The 20,822-nt window shown below is 36.6% G+C and overlaps 1 protein-coding gene across 1 annotated transcript in view; it reads left to right on the top strand.

Annotated features, from left to right (window-relative positions):
* The window catches only part of DNAH8 (dynein axonemal heavy chain 8), a 167,049-nt gene that overhangs the window by 56,378 nt on the left and 89,849 nt on the right, over positions 1-20,822 (top strand). The window contains exons 24-41 of the mRNA XM_063290292.1: positions 119-315; positions 1,167-1,293; positions 2,468-2,703; positions 2,799-2,903; positions 3,371-3,484; positions 4,508-4,570; positions 6,003-6,103; positions 7,672-7,809; positions 8,217-8,457; positions 10,573-10,772; positions 12,863-13,016; positions 13,129-13,292; positions 14,517-14,619; positions 14,853-14,957; positions 16,919-17,080; positions 18,014-18,238; positions 19,548-19,720; positions 19,944-20,122. Of these exons, the coding sequence (XP_063146362.1) occupies positions 119-315; positions 1,167-1,293; positions 2,468-2,703; positions 2,799-2,903; positions 3,371-3,484; positions 4,508-4,570; positions 6,003-6,103; positions 7,672-7,809; positions 8,217-8,457; positions 10,573-10,772; positions 12,863-13,016; positions 13,129-13,292; positions 14,517-14,619; positions 14,853-14,957; positions 16,919-17,080; positions 18,014-18,238; positions 19,548-19,720; positions 19,944-20,122 (2,787 nt within the window). The remainder of the gene's footprint in view (positions 1-118; positions 316-1,166; positions 1,294-2,467; positions 2,704-2,798; positions 2,904-3,370; positions 3,485-4,507; positions 4,571-6,002; positions 6,104-7,671; positions 7,810-8,216; positions 8,458-10,572; positions 10,773-12,862; positions 13,017-13,128; positions 13,293-14,516; positions 14,620-14,852; positions 14,958-16,918; positions 17,081-18,013; positions 18,239-19,547; positions 19,721-19,943; positions 20,123-20,822) is intronic.

Genomic DNA, 20,822 nt, shown 5'->3' with positions numbered 1-20,822 from the left:
AAACTTTCTTTAAGAAGAAATACATAACCATTAGCATAGTTGCTGATTATGTTTTTATATGCCCTGTATATAGAGATAAGGGATGTGAAGTATTTACGTGGTACACTGTGTTTTTCAGAACCACTGGAGGAGCAATTTCCTATTAGAAAGCTGAGAAATTTTTATCCAGGTGTGGCAGAACATAAGGATATATCCAAATTAGTTGTGCTTTTGTCCTCATCGGTAAACTCAGTACGGAAAGCTACAAGTGAAGCACTGCAGGACTTTCAAAAGTATAAAGCCCTGTGGACAGAAGACAGGGATGCTAAAGTTCAGGTACGCTCACTTTGGAATGTGTGCTGTGATTTGGAAGTTCTGTGAAAGGCAGATAACATAGTTCAATTGAAGGAAAATGCAAAGCAGTGCAAAACCGATCATTTCCAGCCATAGCAGCAAGCTTGCTATCCAATAATGATGTGTCACCACCTGTTTGAGGCCTACATAGAGTCAGACCACTCTCAACTAGTTGACATAATTCATTCTCTCACTCATTAAGGAGAACAGAGGCACTGCTTCTGCTATATCAGTTTTGTCTTTTCATCTTTTCGAAAGCCAGATTCGTAATGATTTCCCTGGCACTCAATGCACTTATAGCACCTGCTGGGGAAGGATGGAAGGGTAGAACATTTTTGATGCAATTAATGGGAAAGACAGTTAATAAGTCCTGAGTGATGATAGTGTTCCCTCTAGTCCCGTAGGGATTCTGAGATGGGGACTGGCATCACACAACCCCCTTCACAATCTGTCTTCCCCATGTATTTGTATACAGTAGCTAGCTCATCCTCATAACACCCAGAATCCCCAGTAAAGCCAAAGGAAAAGAGGCAGTTTCACCAGTTGGTGTAGGATTGCACTGCATTACAGTACAGAATAATACGCCAGCTGCAAGGATTTGGGATCCTTGGATATTCTAGAAGTGAGTAGTTGGTGGGTAAAGCCACAGGGAAGACAATGGTGAAGAATACAGAAAGATAAATGTACGCAGCCACTAGCAAATCTATTGTTTACAGCTTACCTGTAGCAGTTAAGTGCATATGACTAAGTTGAAAGGACCAGGTATAAAATAATACAGGACTGACGATAGTTCTAGTTAAATGAACAATATTAATTGTTGCAATTCCTCACAGCAATTTTTGGCCAGTAATCCATCCCTGACTGAGATCCGATCAGAAATTCTTCATTATGCTACCTTTGAACAAGAAATAGAAGATTTAAAACTGACAATTTCTGTTGGCCCCATTGAACTCAATACAGGTATGAAATGGTTTTAGGGGCCATAATATCTGTGAACACCTCCAATGATTAGAGGACAAAAATATTTGAATAAATAAAATTAGCAAAAAAGGTGCAGTAGCATATACAGTGTCACTTGTTAATCGTATTTGAATAGCTGCATCACATGTTTGCTTTTATATGATCCCAACTTAATCATACTTAGAACATACCTATTCATTTCATTAAGGCTTCTCTGAACATGACTTATTCTGGATCCAATTCCTTGATTCTGTGTTTCTGTACAGCTTCTAAAAGTATGCCAACCTCTGTCCAACCTATACTTTAAAAAAAATGCAAAGACACAATAATAAATGGAAAGTTGGTCATAGCAACATTGACATTAATAGAAATTGACTAAAATATAAGTATTATGATTTGGCCAGTAACAGAGTTCTCCTGACAAACCTTCTTTTTTTAAGATGGAATCCACAAAAATATTAAATATAGTAATAAGTACCGTAAATATCACAAAGAAAAAAACTAAAATGTATCCAAGTCATGACTCCAGTATATGTGAAGAAAAAATACAATTATTAGGCAGACAAATCTTTTTAAAGACTTGGTCATAACTCAGTAATAACCTATTTTTTTTAGGAAAAAAATGGTCTTTAAAACTCTGTACGGAAATTATCTTCCATAAATTCCAAGCATCTTAGAAAGGGCGCCAGTTTTGCATGTACAATCATTGTGCATCATGAAAACTAGCATGTGATTGTACTGAATGTATATCAGCTGCTCCAAACAATTAGGAACACAAGGACTTCTGGTCAGAGAGAGGAGCCTACGGACTTAGCTTCCCCCTTCAAGGCTGGCAAACAGCCATTGGGAATACGAGAAGTGAGCACAGAGAACTGACTTGGCTGGATGTTTTTAAATCTTTTGAGTTTGTAAAGCTTAGGATTTTCAGCTAATATGTCTGAACATTAAGCCTTTTGGAGGAAAGCTATTTCAGGGGCTTGCTGTTCAAACAATAGAAACCCAAAGCTCCTTATGCATGCAAAACTAGTGGCACAACTCTTTCAGGCCTAGATAATATGTTGTGAATTTTCTGACAATACAGTTCTATTTTAGAGCAGTTCATGCAATCCATTTAAATATGAGGCATCAATAGCTTGGCTTATGCAAAATAACTTAGAAGACAATTTTCCAACAGGGCCGATGAAATTAGCTCTTTCAATTGAAGCAAAAGCGTGGAAAATGTTGCTCTGTTGCTATTTAAATGAAGAATACAAGAAAAAAATGCAAGACATGATAAGTTTTATAACAGAGTATCTGAAAAAATTATCTCGACCAATTCGAGATTTGGATGATGTTCGTTTTGCTATGGAAGCTCTGTCCAATATACGTGATAAAGAAATAGAAATTGATATGACAATGGGGCCCATTGAAGTAAGTTCTTTAAAAACAAGAATCTCATTGAAGCAAATTCTTTAAAAACAAGAATTTTCAACAGTGTGAATTACACGACACTGTCTTTGTTTTAGGAAGCCTACACAATTTTAAATAGATTTGAAGTTGAAGTGACAAAGGAAGAATCTGAAGGTGTTGATACGTTACGGTACTCTTTTAATAAGCTTCAAAGCAAAGCAGTAAGTATGTTAAAGTAGCTTATTATGCAATAATCGATGGTATAAACTCACAGTATACAAAGTAAATGAAATTGTTCTATAATAGCAATAGTGCTGGTATATGGATCTCCACAAAATTACAAGACTGCCTGCAGATTTTTTATTCCTGTAGCACTTTATGTAATAGTCATCATTTGATATTCCTGCCCAAATCTATTTCTTAACTCATTGCCTCAGAGTATTAATCCATTCCTTTTATGATCCTCCAAGATTTTCAGCTTGATTTTTTTTTTCTTTTGAATTCCCAAATTCCTTATTTCCCTCAAATCTTGCCAGCAGATACAAACTGGATAATTTCTGTTCTCACAGTTCCGCATTTAGATAAAATTAATGGCAATCTACTGAGTCTCTAGATTTGGGGGACCATAGATAAAATTATGATCATAACTACTTTTCATTCTTACTACAAACATTTATTTCCATTTCAGACCAGTGTTCAGGATGAACTAATTCAAGTCCAGCCCAAGTTTAAGGGTCAGCTACTGGAGTCAGTCGAGGTTTTCCGTGAAGATGTGTCAAGTTATGAAATAGAATATGATACGGTAACTTTATTTATATGGGGTTTTTGAACTGTGAAGAAACTACAGCAGGTATAATGTTGTTTTAACCAAAGAATATTTATTTCTAATGATTTAAAATACTACAGTTTTAAGTTGTTCTATAAATCTAATTCCTTTAACACTAGGACTCAGCCCTATAGATTGAAGAAAACTTAATCCAACTATAATAACTTACTCAGCAGGGCTAAGGCCTAGCTGAAATGTCAAACAACAGTATACAAAGATTCATTAAAAACATAAATTTTAGTCACTTACAGGCTTAACAGGAATTTTGAGGACCAAATCTGTTAAGGTCAGAACAAAGAGCTGGAAATTGGAATGGTCCATTACAATAACAAAGGGCAAGAGACAACTGTTCTTCCCAGTCAAAGGTGGGAAGGTCTTAGGCCTTAATATGTAACATGGGTAGGAGAAAAACCCAAGAATTGGTTTTGCTTCTACTATAAATATGGATTGTATTTCAGTCTTGGCAATTGCTAGATTTTTTTTTCATATACAGCGTTTCTAGTTTTTTCAATAAACAAAGCTAGCTTATCAATGTTTATTGAATCACTATCTGCAAAACGTCTAGTTGCAGTATTAGCTGGATAAAGTCTGACGTGAATGAACAAATCCATTAAAAAAAAAGCTGTTTACACTGCTGTTCTACAAACATGGAATAAATATGTAAGGAAAATAAGTATATCTGTTAGAGCTTTGCAGTGCTTCAAATTCAATTCCAAAAAAGTATTTTAGAGCATGAGGTGCAACATACATAGCTTCTGTCAAACACTCTTTAAAGCAGCTGCATCTTTTCTCCAGATCACATAGTTGCTTTGAAGAATTAAATCCAAAGTGCTACACAGCTGTAACAACTACACACAAATAGTATAATACATGTAGGCCTATAACATTAATTCCCCCACCCTAGTGATTATATAATCTTTCTGTTGAAAGAATGTGAAAACAGAAAATAGGATTCAGTCTTAACAAACAACTATTTATGATACATTTTGTGTATTTTAGGAAGGACCAATGGTTCCAAATACACCACCTCAAGAAGCTAGCAATAGATTACAGATATTTCAGGTAATTTTTTTAAAGTGTTAAATTGAATAACATGATACCTAGTAGCTCTCTCAAAAGGAAATTATTTCAATTTATGTTCTACTGAATTTTGCTTTTGTACAGTACTTTTTATCTTGGAAACTGTAAAAATTATTAATGCACTTATTTTAAATAAGAGGTAAGATTATTTTCTGCAGCTGAATTGAGACCCTAAACTTTGTATGTTGTGCATTCTGAGGCTAAAATATGGTTTCTTGGTTTGTTGGGGGGGAGGTTGTGCCTGATTTGTTCCATTTGAGCAGTTACAAACCAGATAGGTACATCTCAGTTTAATAAAAATATTGCAGCAAATCTGACAGTTAGTACCTGAGTATATTTATCGCCAGACATGTTTTGCTTCCCATTTATCACTGTCTATGCAATCATATTTCTTGATATTTTATTTTCCATTATAATAATCTTGGAGGCTCCTTTTATATGGCACTTGGAGAGCCATTGGGCTAGCCTGAATCTTGCATAGCTATTTAACTCTGTGAAGCATAAGAGGAACCCCTCAAGGACAAAAAAATATCCTATTATCAGAGATGTGATTTCATCCCTAAACACAGTGTGCTGTCTCTTCTTTCTATGTATACATATATTCAGGCATATATAGGATGTTTGATCTTTCTTATCCCCCTTCACCAAGTATTATAGGCTAGTTAGTAGAATTATAAAATGTAAGTCCTAGGATGGATTTTGAAGTTCACCTGGTCCAATCCCTTGTCTAGTGCCATAACTACAGCATCCCTGACAGATAGCCATCCAGATTCTGTTTATACACCTTTTCAGTCTTAATTTGCACCATGGGATATCTGACAGGATTACAGCAGTCTCATATAATACATGGAAAGCTGTTTTTCAAGTCTCATTGCTGTACCTGCTCAATGGAGGATGGAGGGAGTTTGAGTCTGTGTGAATTGGTATATGAGGCTGTGCTACATGTGAGAATGGTTGCTACTGTTCAGTAGGTATATACAAATGGGTGTGTATATGCATATGGTGGCAACACTAGTCAGCCCTGTCTATACTCATAAAGTAAGGAGGTCAGGTCTGGTTAGAAGTTGTGTGGAAGACTACCAAGGAATTCCAGGTCATAGGCTAGACTGGAACATAAAACATTCTGGAAGAAGGCATTGATAAACCATGTACTGTAAGTAACATTGCCAAGGAAATGTGTCCTGTGTCCATGTAGTCAACAGGAATTGAGCTCAACTCAAGGCCATCTACTTTTAGCTTATTTGGCTGCACATAACTTTGCCTATATGTAGATATGTATAAGAGTGTATTTTTCATTTGGTCCTGCACACCACTGACATTTAGCTATCAAAATGTTAGCCATGAAGGGAAATGAAAGAAAAGATTATCTGTGAATGATCTAAACTCTTAATTCCTAATTTTTATTATTTATTAGGCCAATTTTGATGAGCTCTGGAGGAAGTTTGTTACTTACTCATCTGGTGAGCAGCTATTTGGATTGCCTGTCACGGACTATGAAGTTTTACATAAAATCAGGTAACTGTGGAAAATTGTTCTACCTCCTGGAATAAGTTAAGCTGCACCAAAAGCCTTTAATGAAACAGGATGAAATGAAAGGAGACCGGAAAAGACATTTGCACAAAATTGTAACCAATTACGTAGGTCTATACTGGGGCTGTAATACAGTTTTCAGAACTCTGCCCTCCCAAACTCTGGCAGAACAAAAAGAATCATAAAGGCAATGAAAAACATCACTAAGAAGAATTAGGGGACTGGCTAAGTGATGAGATTGTATATGAAGTTATGGCAGCAGAATCAAAAAAGACTGATGAATATCTGTGATGAGAGAAAACAAGTGTTAAGAGATGCATGGATAATCAGGTAGGAAAAGCATGTGAAGTATGGCTTCTGGAATCCTTTCCAACCCCTTAAGAGCAGTGTTGCTCTAGGTCAGTGTTTCTCAACCTCAGCAACTTTAAGATATGTGGACTTAAACTCCCAGAATTCCCCAGGCCACACACCTTAAAGTTGCTGAGGTTGAGAAACACTGACCTAGCTTACATGATTACTGTGCATGGAGAGAGTGCTAAGAGAGGAGCAGTTGGCAACATTCTGAGCCCCTGCCCAACTTCCTCTCCCATAGAATTTTTTTTTCTGATGTTTTTCCCTACAGTCCTTGGTTGTATCCAACCAATCAATTTCAAATGTGATCTTTCTTTTATTGGCTTCTTATCCAATAGTTTCATCCTATTCTGGTTAGTTTTCAGATAGTTTTTCCTGATAATGGACAGATAGACAAATGGATGGACAGCAAGAGTCCAACCCCGCTTTACTCAATTTTTGTCCAATGTTCCTTTGACCAGGAGAGTAAAAATGGGTTATAAAGAACTGTAGCTTAACTGGAATTCCATCTGGCATGGGAGAAATAAGAGAGTAAAGTCAGATTAAAAGACCGGGATGGGTTTAAGCACTGTGAAGTGAGCTTTTTCTCTGTGAAGCTTTTTACCTCTCCATAAGCTCTGTGCTCCCCTTTGATACATAGCACATTAATCTCCTTCCCCCCTCCCTCCCTCCCTCTCTATTATTGGAATCATCTTCCAATCTCAGTATCACACAGTATCAGTCCTCCAGGTTTGTGCTCCCAGTTGCAGTGAATATCAATCCCAGCTAGAATAACTTAATGATGAGTGGGTATCATATTGTGGCTTGGGAAAATCACAAGTAATATATAGGAAGTTATCATAGGGCACTGGAGAAACCTCAGTTCAGACCCTCATTCAGTCATGATGCTCTACTAGGGTTTGTAGCGTGTCTCAACCTAACCACTCTTGAAATCTTGCCCAGTACAATGAAATTAGATGGATGGAAGTGAATTCCATGTGCTATTCATTGAGCTCATTGGGCAAATGTCTCTAGAAATGTAATAAACCACATCTACAAAATACTGAATCTGAATCAGTTAGGATTTATTATTTACACTGTTTCAACTCTGTCTTTGATGCCATACCTTCAGAATTAGCTGCCTATACTTTTCTAATCACATTCTTATACAAGTAGAAGGAATGCTAATAGGTTTAATGAATCTTTCCCTTTTTCTCTTGCAGGAAAGAGCTGAGTTTGCTTCAGAAATTATATGGCTTGTATGATACTGTGATGAACAATATAAGTGGCTATTATGAAATTCTTTGGGGAGATGTTGATATTGAAAAAATCAATGCTGAACTTTTGGAGTTTCAAAACAGGTGAGATTGCTCAACTTCTTTAACTCTCTGATTTCTGATAATTCTATACCCTTTCCCCTGGTAGATTTATTCATCTCAGAGCCTAAAGTGGGATCACTCACAGAATTCCTTCTGATGTTCTCTAAATAAAGCAATGCATAGTTCACATTGGGAGAAATTGCCCATTTGGGAGGGAAGATTAGCATGTAGTCACTGGGATATCTCAGCTGTAGCTGCTACATACATTTCCGTATACTAAATCTGCCCTCCTTTAAGATGCAATGCACAAAGCTGCAATTTTTTTAGGAGTGCCTTTAGATTATTTCATAGGGATTTCATTTTTTGTTGAGATAGTTGCACAACTTTTCTCTTCATTCTTCCTTTTTCCTTTTTGAATAGTGTTTGTATTACTTTTTTTCCAATGAAAGGTGCCGTAAACTACCTAAAGGGCTTAAAGACTGGCAAGCATATTTAGATCTTAAAAAAAGAATAGATGATTTCAGTGAGTCTTGTCCACTGTTGGAAATGATGACCAATAAGGCTATGAAACTGAGACACTGGAACCGTATTTCTGAAACAACTGGGCATCCATTTGATGTGGAATCTGATTCCTTTTGCCTTCGGAATATCATGGAAGCACCACTTCTCAAGCATAAGGATGATATTGAGGTAGCCTTCCCTATTGCTGCATTTTATCAAGGAACACACACAGACACGTCTTTGTGTTTATGTATAGGTGGATGATCATAATACATAATGTGGGAACTTAGCATACCTAATAGGAAATAAGTTATAATGGAAAATGTTTCCATGTCAACACTTATAGGTATCCTTGTAAATTGAATATTTTAATATTTGTATCCAGTGGTTGAGTTGACTTGCCAAAAACGTGCAAACTCAGTATTCTTTAAGCATAAAACTTTCATGTACTGACACAACTGCTGTGGCTCCCAAATAGAATGGTTTTGCTTTTCTGCACCTTTGCTGTGAATCACTGGAACTGTGGACATTGTACCTTATGCTATTATGGTACCCAAAGGACTGAAGTTAATGCAGAATGACTTCAATAGCAGCAAGAAGTAAAACTGCCACTATTATCAATACAACAAAAAGCCCCCAAAAAAGAAGGCAAAAAAGTTGAGCAGGAGGAGGATTTCCATGAAACCCTCCTCCTGCCCCAATAAAGGCCATATTTTAAGCTGTAATGTTCTCCTAAGAACTTAGCTATATCAACATGCCAAGTTTTTCTACATGCATGTTTTGTGCAGACTTACTGTATGTGTTACATGCTCATCATTTCTACTTTTTTTAAACATTCTCTTGTATTCTGTTACATTTGTCCATAATGATATTTTCAACTCAAAGGCTGTTAATAAACCATGTTTCAAATCCCCTAATGCCTGATAGGAGAGCCAGTCTCATGTAGTGGTTAAAGCACCAGGCTAGAACCTGGGAGACTGTGAGTTCTAGTCCTGCCTTAAGCACAAAGCCAGCTGGGTGACCTTGGGCCAGTCACTCTCTTTCAGCCCTAGGAAGCAGGCAATGGCAAACCAATTCTGAAAAACCTTGCCAAGAAAACTGCAGGGACTAGTCCAGGTAGTTGCCCGAGTCAGCACTAACCCGAAGGCACCAAAACCAAAAATGAAATAGCCTCATAGAAAGTACATAACAGAGATCAAGACATTCAACCCCATCAAGATGAAGTCTGGTTGCTCAAAGTGGGACCTGATAGGCAGTATATTAAAAATTCCGTAAATAGATACATTTAAATTATGCATTTAGAAATTGTCATATTTGTCATTAAGATCACAACATTTGAATGATTGCCTGATAATCAAAAATTATTTTATATGCTTCTGTTTTAGTTAAGCTGTATTAGTTAAGTTAATTAACAGTTTACCAGACATGCTGAAAACTTTCTGAGGTATGCCATGAAATTTTCCTTGAGATTAGACTTTTTAAAATTTTAATGCACAGTATGTTTTCTTAAATTATCCTCTGAAACTTGAAGAATTTCTCTTTCTACTAAAACAGAAATCTATTAACTTGTTAAAGCAGCCTAAAACAGTAACACAAGATTGCATAATTGGGTTAACATTAAATAATATTTGCATAATCACATCCCTGATCTGATAGTTCTTGGGGAGCTGAAATGTTCCATATTCTACTCTTACATTTTTTAGCACAATTCTTTACTTAGTAAATCCTGTCTCATATTTGATTGTAATTTAGGAATCAGAAACCTAAGATACCACCATTTTCACTTCTAAACTGTAAAATATCCTTATGTCAAATATAAATTCCTGGGAGAGAGTTATATAGGTAAAATGATATTCTCCACCTCAGGAATGTCTGTGCAGTATTTTCATTTTACAGTCGACCATCACTTTCTGGAAATCAGGTTGGCTGAAGCATGCACAGTCAATTTATGGCTTCAACATCCTTCGTTTTACTGCCTTTTCTTGTTTTTATTGATCTGGGGTCACCAGATGCCAGGCAGAGACATGGAGGGAATGTAGAATGTTAGCTTCTCCTCCCCCCCACCCCAAATGCTCCTTGGTGTCTTCATTGGCCTGTATAAGCAAGTGCTTTTTCCTTAGGGATACATATTTGATTCAGTCATATTTTCCTCTAACTTGAGTTGTAAGGTGGTGCTTCCTCTGTCACAGCATGACATCTTTGCACAAAAGAAGGTGAAGGTGTCTCCATGTGTTTGTAACTTGCTTTAGAGATAAATGCACTTGTGTTTTGCATAGCTTAAGGGTATTTTTTTTTTTTGGACAGGACATCTGTATATCTGCTATTAAAGAGAAGGACATTGAAGCTAAGCTGGGACAAGTAATTGAAAGCTGGGCATATCAGGTCTTGAGCTTTGCATCATTCAAAGGAAGAGGGGAACTACTCCTCAAGGGAACAGAATCTTCTGAAATTATTACACTGATGGAGGACAGCTTAATGGTCCTGAGTTCTTTGCTGAGTAACAGGTAGTTATACAGATTTTAATTATTTCTACTCATATGTTTTCATTATTGGGGAACCTGCCCCTTGTTCCCCAGATATGCAGGCTGGCACTATCACTATTGGGGGAGATGGGCAGTGACAAAATTTGATAGATAGACAGATAGATAGACAGACAGACAGACAGACAGACAGACAGACAGACAGACAGACAGACATTAGCCGTGCTGATCACTTGTTTAGGGAATGAGGAAAGGGAGGCTGGATTTAATCGTTGCATCTTCCCAAACAGATGGTCAGTGCCATCAAAGCTGACAGCAATTGCTGCATAGTTCCCAAAGGCAGGTGCCTCTCCAGCCTAGCAAGGACACGGTAAGAACTGTGTTGCTGCATGAGGTTTTGCACCCCCTTTGGTATAAAGGATAACCTCTAGCAAAGCAGCCCTTGCATTCAAGCAAATTAGTACTTCTGGATTAATACTAATGTCTGAGCTACATGGCAATTCACTCCTCGGTAGCTCTCTGATTTGCTTGAGCTGGGCAAGGCAGCTCTACAACTTTTCCCAGTTTCTCGGGTGAGAGATATAAAAGATAGGAAACCATGAGTTAGCAAGCCTGTGAAAGTATGGAGGAGGTGATTAGCTGGATGAAAAGGGAGGATGGGTTGAGCTGCATTCCTTTCATAGCAGCGTTTCTGACTGCTAAAGGCAAGACAACTGGCACAGGTGACAAGTAGCACTTCTCCCACTCTGGCCATGGCTACTGTAGAGCAGAAGTTATTTGTCATTATGCATTATACTAATAGTTTTGCACTATGATAGTTGTTTACTTGTGCAGTTCTAGAGTTCTTTAGCTGAGTTGTATTAACAGAAGCATTTTGTGGAAAGATCCTTGCCATAAACCACAGGATACTTCCAGAAAGTCTTTTTGGCTCTTATCTCCATGAAACTATGAAATATGTTTTACCAGGCATGGAAACTGTTTACCAAGGTTTGCTGGGTTCTAACCATTGTTCCTTGCAACTATGCTATAGAGTTTGATTCTCTTCCTCTATTAGGACTTTATCATTATCCTATTACCTCCTTACAGCAGAGATGAAAATCCTGGTCTACACAGGAACTCTCAGATGAGTGCCTAACACAAAGGGCAGATTGCCATAGCTTCTACTCCCATTATTTTACCGTGCAGAAAAAAGGGTCATAGGATTCAGCTCATTAGGCCTGTGGGAAACAAACAACTTCGTAACACTTCAAAGATTCCACATAGCAACTGTAATGAACAGCTTGCCCCTCCTTTGCCAGGGTGATAGTGTCCCTAGACTTCAAAGATGCCTATTGCTGTAGAGGTGTCTGAGAAGACAATCACTGGTTCCTTTGTTATACAATAGACTTGTTCTGGTACCAATACCATGTTCTCCCTTTCAGTGTGACAAGAGCCCTAAATACATGAAGACAGAAGAAGTTCATGTCATTTAGCTATTCTCAGCCAAAGAAATGAAGCTGTGCTTTCTGGAGCATTCCAATTCCCATTCTGCATTACAAACAATGGGCAGAACCATGGGATTTCATCATTAACACAGCTAGCTTTGTGCCCAATTATTTATTTATGTTTGGATTATTTTTGAGAGTGCTCTGCCCTTCTCGCTGTTGGTCTCTTTTGTGCAGGTGTTCATACTTCTCCCTTTTGACTTCTGACTTGACTGTGGTTAATGTTAGTGATATTCAGACTTGCTAGCCTATTTCAGTTCTGACCAGAGCAAGTATATCCTTCGATTTCACGGTTTAGTTGTAACATCCATGCAGTGTAAGGTTCAGTCATAACTAATTCCAAAGCTCAAGGGAGGGGAAAATGGTCCAACAGAAAGGGAGGACAGAGGGAAGTGGCAGAATAAGAGAGTCCACCAGCAATATTTGGTTTATGCCAACCAACTACAAAATAAATATTAAGAGGAATACAGTAAAATCAAAGTAGTCCAATATCTATTACAAATATACTAATAGCCACCCAACTGGCAATTTGATATATGTATACATTTATTTTGTTTACTGACAGAGGCTAAAACAACTGGTAATTGAGAAACATAAATCCTGAAATGATTCCTTGCCTCCTGTTTTTAGATACAATGCCCCATTTAAAAAAGATATTCAAAACTGGGTGTTCAAACTCAGCACCTCCAGTGATATAATTGAAGAATGGTTGATCGTACAAAACCTCTGGGTTTACCTTGAAGCTGTTTTTGTAGGTGGGGATATCGCCAAGCAGTTACCTCAGGTAAATCTGCAACTCCTGAACTGTGCAAATATTTAAGCTTAAATGTATCTACCCTGGACTTAAGAATGACCTTTGATTCTCATTCAAGTGTATATGAATTTATTCTATTTAGGAAGCAAAACGTTTTCAAAACATTGATAAATCATGGATAAAAATAATGCAGCGAGCACATGAAAACCCCAATGTAGTTAATTGTTGTGTTGGAGATGAGACTATGGGACAACTTTTACCACATTTACATGAACAATTGGAAGTGTGCCAGAAATCACTTACAGGGTACAAAATTTACTAACAATTTTTTCAATGCTACAAAAAATAATATATTGACTTAGGATAAAGTAATGTTGTATTACCATAATTTAACAATGCATTTTTATTTTTATTTTAATATCCATCTTATTTTTAGTGGCATTCTGGATTTTGTTTTTGGAGGAAAATTCTAAGAATATTGCTATTTGAGGAGAGAATATCAGCTTTTGGGGATTAATATGTAGCATGCATGGCTAACTGTAGATTTATGAATTTAGACTTGTGCATGTAAATTTTGGTTATATTCTCTAGCCTTGGATATTTCTTTTCATTTTTTAAAATGTTCAGAAAGTAATTAAAGAAGTTTGCAAAACGAAAGAATATTGTTACATTTATCTCTATAAAGTAGTAGTTTATAGAGTAGTAGTTTTGCATATTGTTATATTTAATTCACTGATGGTACTTGAAGAGGATAAAAAGAATAAAATAGCCTTAGATTATCCCCAAAATTCAGGGTTCCACTCATCTGCACTACATTTTAAAGTTATATTTGATTTTCTGGTACAAATTATGCTGTGAAGATGCTGAAGCAAAATGAAGCAGAGGTCCAGTTATAACAGCACCACTTCACACAGAACTGATAAAAGAAAGTTGATTTGAGGATTACAAGAAAAAAAACCAATAAAGAAATTTGAACTAAGGAGCCTAGCTAGATCAAGAAGGACATTGACTCTTGGAGTTCAGTGGCAGCTTCACATAGTTGAATAATTCCGGAACTTGAATAATTTGTTTTCAGAATTATTCCACCAATTATCTTGGTTTGTTATAATGAAAATAGAAAGAACTGTGTGGTGCTATAAAGTTTAAAGGCACAATCCTGTACACATTTGTTCGAGGGGAAGCTGTATTGAACTTGGAAGTTGGACTTCTAATGGTGGCTCTAGATAGCTCTATAAGGGATTGATGCTATTTTGATAAACAATTATTTTAATGTTAGCAAGCATGGCTAGGGGAAAATGATGATGGGAACTGCAATCCAGGAACACCTGATGGGCTGCAAGTTATTCCTCTCTGATACATGGTGCTGTTAACATATTTACATAGGTAAATAAAGGAGATTCTGTAGAAAGTCAGCTGAACGTCCAAAGTAATTGTACATAGGACTTCAGTCTTGGCTGATAAAACACATGTTAAGAAAACAGGGGAATGAATGAATGTTTTTCTGAAACACACTTCTTTTTTTTACTAAAGGTATTTGGAAAAAAAAAGATTGCTGTTTCCTAGGTTCTTTTTTATCTCTGATCCTGCTCTTCTGGAGATACTTGGACAGGCTAGCGATTCTCACACAATTCAGGTAGACCACAAGTGTTATATATACTTTTTCTCATATATGGATGGATAACCATTTATCACATGATAGAACCTCAGTGAATGTTGAATTGTGTAGGAATACAGTTATCTGTATCTTCTGCTTGTCTTATGGTTCTTCAGTTCTACATTATTTCCTTTAAAATGTGATCTTACTTATGAAAATGACTGATTTAAATGATAATTATATTGTTTTAATTGGTCTTATTTTTCTTTCAGCCACATCTGCCTGGTTTATCTGACAATATAAATGAAGTGGAATTTCACCCAAAGGATTATGATCGCATTATGGCAGTTATATCAAGAGAAGGAGAAAAGATTCCTGTAACATTTTACATTGTTAAATTACTATAATTTTAATTTTTTAAAAATCAGTTATTTTATGCTCCAAAATCTCCTGAATTAAAAAGGAAGTCATTCTGTTTTGCACAAAGCAATATAAAACAAAAATTATCTTTTTAAATTATCTTAGTTATAAATAATCCCCTTCCTACTCCAAGATTTGCCAAAGCATGATTAGAATTTTATTGAAAATCTAGAATGTAAATATCTTTTAAAGTGATTTGATTATGTTTTAATGACTGTCATTCAGGTGGTATGGAGTAGAATTGTAATATTCAAAGTTTTTGTTACATGTTATCTATTGTATGTTAATTAAACTTCAACACTCATATCCTTTAATGCAGTGTTTCTTAAACTTTTTTTCTCTTAGGACCCCTTCCCACTTTTAAAAATTATGGAAGACCCCAAAAGAGCTTTGAATGGGTTATATATATCTATGTTTACCATATTAAAAATTAAATTTGACACATTCGCTGTCACTCACAATTGTTGATGGAATTTTAATATTGTATTATTTTTCAACATAGGGTGGCAAATATTTTTGATTTTGTGGAGCCCTGAGAGGGCCCTGGGGAGCCCCAGGGTTCCTAGGACCACACTTTAAGAAATACTGCTTTAATTAATATGAAGCTTTGAGACGACCTTGTCTTACTAATCCATAAATAACAGTGAGAGGTAGTATGCTCAGATACTCCAACTGACAATGTATATATCTAAAATTATAACACTACTTTAGTTATTCTTCAATAAACTATTGATTTATGAAGTTCCTGCTGTTTGAAAGAAATAAGCAAATCTTCCACAATGTGGTATCTTCCAGACGTGTTAGATTACAACTTTCATAATGTTCCCTAGGAATTCTGGGAATTGTAGTACAACACATCTGGAGAGCATCAGAACAGGAAAGAATCAGATAGAGTGGAAGTCTCAGTCATTAAAGGAAAGCAATCTTCTTGCTTTTAATCTTTTATCTATTGTGCATTTCTCTGTGGCTGTATACATACTTAACACCAAGCCAGGACTTAAAAAAAACATATTTCATTGAATAAATATAACCACATTTGTTGAATGTGTTATGGTCTGATATGCACATAGCACTAAGCCATAATGGGTAGTATCATATATGTGTTGTATGTGAATTAACTCTATGTATTTGCTCTGCAGAGAGTCCCACAGTTTTCAGTGACATTTACCCCATGTAATCCTACATAGAATTTCAGCCTTTGAAAAGACAGACAGGGCAGGCAAATTTCACTAGGTATAGCATAAGGTGGCTCCAAAACTGGATGCCAGGTGACAACAGAGTCATCTGGGGTGGGCAGCCATAATGAGTCTATTGAATTGAATTGAATTGAATTGAATTGAATTGAATTGAATTGACAAAGGAACAGAGAAAATGGCAAAAACTGGAGGATTGGGAGTCTAGATATGGTAGTCCTAAAATGAACAATTATCCCTTTTTAAATCACTTTCCCTGGCCCTACATATTTTTTCAGTACTTGAGTAAAACCTTTTATCTTGTCTCTTTTCTTCTGACAAGTCAACTTATTTTTCCTTGTTCTTTTTTCTTCTGGAAAGAGTGTAATTGTATTCACCATCAAAAAGACTTCCAGTATTATAGAAGACAGAAATTCTTTGTAATATTTTACCCATATTCAGAGAATATTCAGATTTGGATACTTATCTTTATCCAAGGAGCATCTTCTTTTTATTTATGTATCTGTCATTCAGTGGGTTTTGGTCTTCCCAGGTTACTGGAGCCTCCACTTTAATTTGGCTCTCTTGTTTTCTGGGCAGTCCTTCTCTAACTGACAAGGGCTCCAACTTGATTTGTCATCCTTCCTGGATCGGGTGGCACAAACTTTGTGGATGCATCAAAATACTCAAATTCTCCATTCCTAAGCACAATGTAAAGCAGTAAATTATTATTATTATTATTTCAGTTGGACACCCCAGTGAATGCAAAAGGACCAGTAGAGCTCTGGCTGATGGACCTATTGAAAATGCAGCAGTCTTCATTACACTGTGTAATTCGGGCTGCATTTTACCAAATTAGTGATCCAGGGTACCAACTGCTGAATTTCCTTTATCATTTCCCAGCACAGGTGAGAAGTTTGAAAAGTAGCTGTTGCTCAGACACAGGCACATTAGAAAAGGAGGCTGGACTTGCATGTCAAAAGTAAACAAAAGGCTTGCACAGATGTACATAATTCTGTAAACTGTAACTGACTATAAATTCAGCAAGTAATTAGTAATGGGCATATCCATTTGTTTTTGAGTGGACTTAACAACTGCTTAATGCTAACACATTTGAGCCCACTTCTATTTATTGATTTAGATAGGGGCTAGCCAATGCTTTGTATAAAATAAATATGAATAAAAAGTGATGCAACAGTAATAATTTTGGAAAAGGTAAAAGGGGTGAAGGAAGAGGGAAGAAAATATACTTATTATGTAGCAGGAATCATGCAATGTGACATGCAGTGGCTGCTTTAGTTATATACCTATGTGGTCTGTTTTAAAAGAGGGAGGCTAGAAAGTGCCCCCAGGATTTCAGAGGTTCTCAGACAAAATGAAATCCCCAAGTGCCTCAAACTTCTTTCTCTACGTTATCATCACATCCAAAGGAGATGAAGTAAGAACCGTTTAGGTTTGTTAAACATATGTTACCCACATTGGCAAGTGTGCTGAAAGGCTGAAACCTCCTCACAGAAACTCTCTATTAAGCTTCCAAACTTGCTTCCTCAGGCCTTTCCCTTGGAGTGCTCCTTATTCATTATCTCTGTGGCAATCAGCAAAAGAATGTTCAGGTTTTATTTTGAACATCGTTGAAAGCATCCGTAGGTGAATGTGATGACAGGAAACAGCACCCCTGAAATGTTCTGATTTACATCCTGCTTAGAAGGCAAAATCCATAGTCAAACCCCATTTATTAGTTGTTCCAGTCAATTACTCTAAATTACTGTAGAGTTTAAAACTTGGAGTTTTTGAAGTATTTTTTATCCATTGGAATGAACTATAACTTATTTAAATTATAGGTAGGATTGCTGGGAATTCAGATGCTATGGACCCATGATTCAGAAGAAGCATTGACTAATGCAAAAGATGATCGGAAAATTATGTCAGTGACCAATCAGAAATTTCTGGATATTCTAAATACACTTATTAGCCAAACTACTCATGATCTTTCCAAGTTTGACCGAGTGAAATTTGAAACCCTTATCACCATTCATGTACATCAGCGTGACATCTTTGATGACCTGGTAATATGGAAATATTAATGCTTGAAATGTTAATGTACATGTAAAATTGTTCAAAATATGTTACACATCTGGTACTGTTCTTGGGTATAATCGCCAAATGGTATGTGCAGGGCATCAGGCTGGGAGTCGGCATTGGGGACTGAGTGAGAGAATTGTACCCTCCTATACTTTTGGAGTATTTTTATGGCTACATTTTACACCTCATGACAATTAGGAATCTAGAATAACTAAGGCCACACTGGATATAATATAAGCCAAGAGTAAGTACAGTTTTTAATACCCAAGGGAGGATTTTAGTACCAGAGGAGAGGATTAATGTCTCCCCAAGTGGGAGCTGTTCTTCAGTAGTTAATAGGCATTAAAGGGGAAAATTTATTTGGGGCTGTGAAATGGGCAAAGTGTAATTCTTTCTCCGCCTACTATGGTGCCAATCCTACTTGAGCCCACTTGCAGAGGTTAACTTTTTAAACTTTAAATATTAAGCATTTCACACCAATCCTATGCAGCATGGTACTTATATGATTTATATGGCTACTCCTTTCATAGCAATTACTCTGGGCAGTGTATAAGGACTAAAACCAACACTAGGAATCAATAATCCAAATAACAATTGTCCAAGGTTGCAGAAATCATTCCAACTACAATAGAAAAAATAACAATAAAAACTAGCCAGCAGATTTTGTTCAACCTCCCAGCCAAACTGCCTGAGGGAACAGCCAGCTTTTCAAAGCCTTACAAAATGCTAACATATATAATGTATCTATAACATATAAAATTTATCAATCTCCTGTATAGAGACTCATGAAGGATCCCAGTCATCTGGCAGATTTCAGAACCCTCCAACTTTCCAGGAAAGCCTTGGTTCTCCATAATCAGGAGTGATATTATCCAAAGTGGCCACCACCACCACCACCCACGCACTATTCTAGTTCTAAACATAGAATAGTTTGACAAAATTGGATAATCTCTGTATTTTAGCTGATATTTCTCAGAAACCTCTAGTGGCAACTGGCAAGCAATTCTGTGATGGACTTCTGTGATTGCGACCTCACTTCCAAAAGCAAGACTGGAGGGTGGGCATAGCAAACTTACACAACGTGCCTACTGTAAAAGTGAGAAAGAGATGTTAACAAAGACAGTAAATCCAAACATTAAATGTGTTAATTTGAGGTGATATTAATTGGAAAGGAAACAGAGGGGCAGTAACAATTGTAACTAAAAAAAAAAAAATCCCATCCCTGAAATTCATCATGCAAATAATGTTTCTGTGCAGTTCTAGTGTAATTCGGGCTTCTTTTCTGTTTTGAAGGTTAAAATGCATATAAAATCAGTGACTGATTTTGAATGGTTAAAGCAGTCCAGATTCTATTTTAAGGAAGATGTTGATCAAACATTGGTATCTATTACTGATGTTGATTTTGTTTATCAAAATGAATTTCTGGGATGTACAGATCGTCTCGTCATTACCCCTTTAACAGACAGGTGGGAATAATTTATTTATATTTCAGTCTGATGGAATCTGAGTGTTCTAAACTGGAGCACAATCTTTTCTCCCCGCTGCTTCTAAATAATGTAAAGAAGGAACTGCATTGAATTCTATACTTCTCCATGCTATTTGCTAAAGGGCTTGTATAATACCAAAACTCAAAATGTTTAAAGAATCATTTGTGGCATGTATAAATAGATGCTGAATGTATCTTTACAGATGCTACATTACATTAGCTCAAGCTTTGGGAATGAACATGGGAGGAGCTCCAGCAGGACCTGCAGGGACTGGTAAAACGGAAACAACCAAAGACATGGGGAAAGCACTGGGGAAGTACGTAGTAGTGTTTAATTGTTCAGATCAAATGGATTTCAGAGGATTGGGAAGAATTTTCAAAGGTAAGACTTGGCTTACTAGGTGGGTTCACTGATAAAATCATCCTCATAAGAAACTATAAGCCACATGGAGACAGAGTGAAAGAACTGGGGATGTTTAGCCTTGAGAAGAGAATAGAGGGGGCAGGGAGATGATAGCACTCTTCAAATACCTGAAACAACATAACAGAAGACATTTGAAACCCTTGTCTCCATTGTTCCAGAAAGCAGGATACAAAATAATGGAGTGAAGTGATAGGAAAGAACAGTTTGACAGTGGAACAAAGTACCTTCAAATGTGGTGGACTCATCAGAGATGTCCATGCAGAGGCTAGGCAGCCATCTGCCCCAAATTTATATTCTTGCACTGAGCAGGGGGTTGGACTTGAGGGCCTAAGATGCTCCTTCCAGCTCTGTAATTCTACAGTGAAAATGTATAATAAAATTAATTGCATGCACATTCAGTAGTTGCTACTCTGAATCATATTATCTAAGATGAACCCAATTTTAGGATAGATAGATCCATGCTTTCATGAATACAAATGAGAATATCAAATGATATTCACATTCCTACACAAACTTCAGAACTTACTGACTTCTGAGTAAAACTAGGATTTCAGAATATGTTTGATTACAAAAAAGAGAAACTTTGCAAATGGATGCATGAGTGGAAAAAGTCAGTCTGTTCTATCTCATCAATAGTTGGGGTGGGTATGAAGAAAGG

This window comes from Candoia aspera, chromosome 1, assembly GCF_035149785.1.
Source record: "Candoia aspera isolate rCanAsp1 chromosome 1, rCanAsp1.hap2, whole genome shotgun sequence".
Classification (NCBI taxonomy): domain Eukaryota; kingdom Metazoa; phylum Chordata; class Lepidosauria; order Squamata; family Boidae; genus Candoia; species Candoia aspera.
This window is presented reverse-complemented; position numbering and strand designations above follow the sequence as displayed.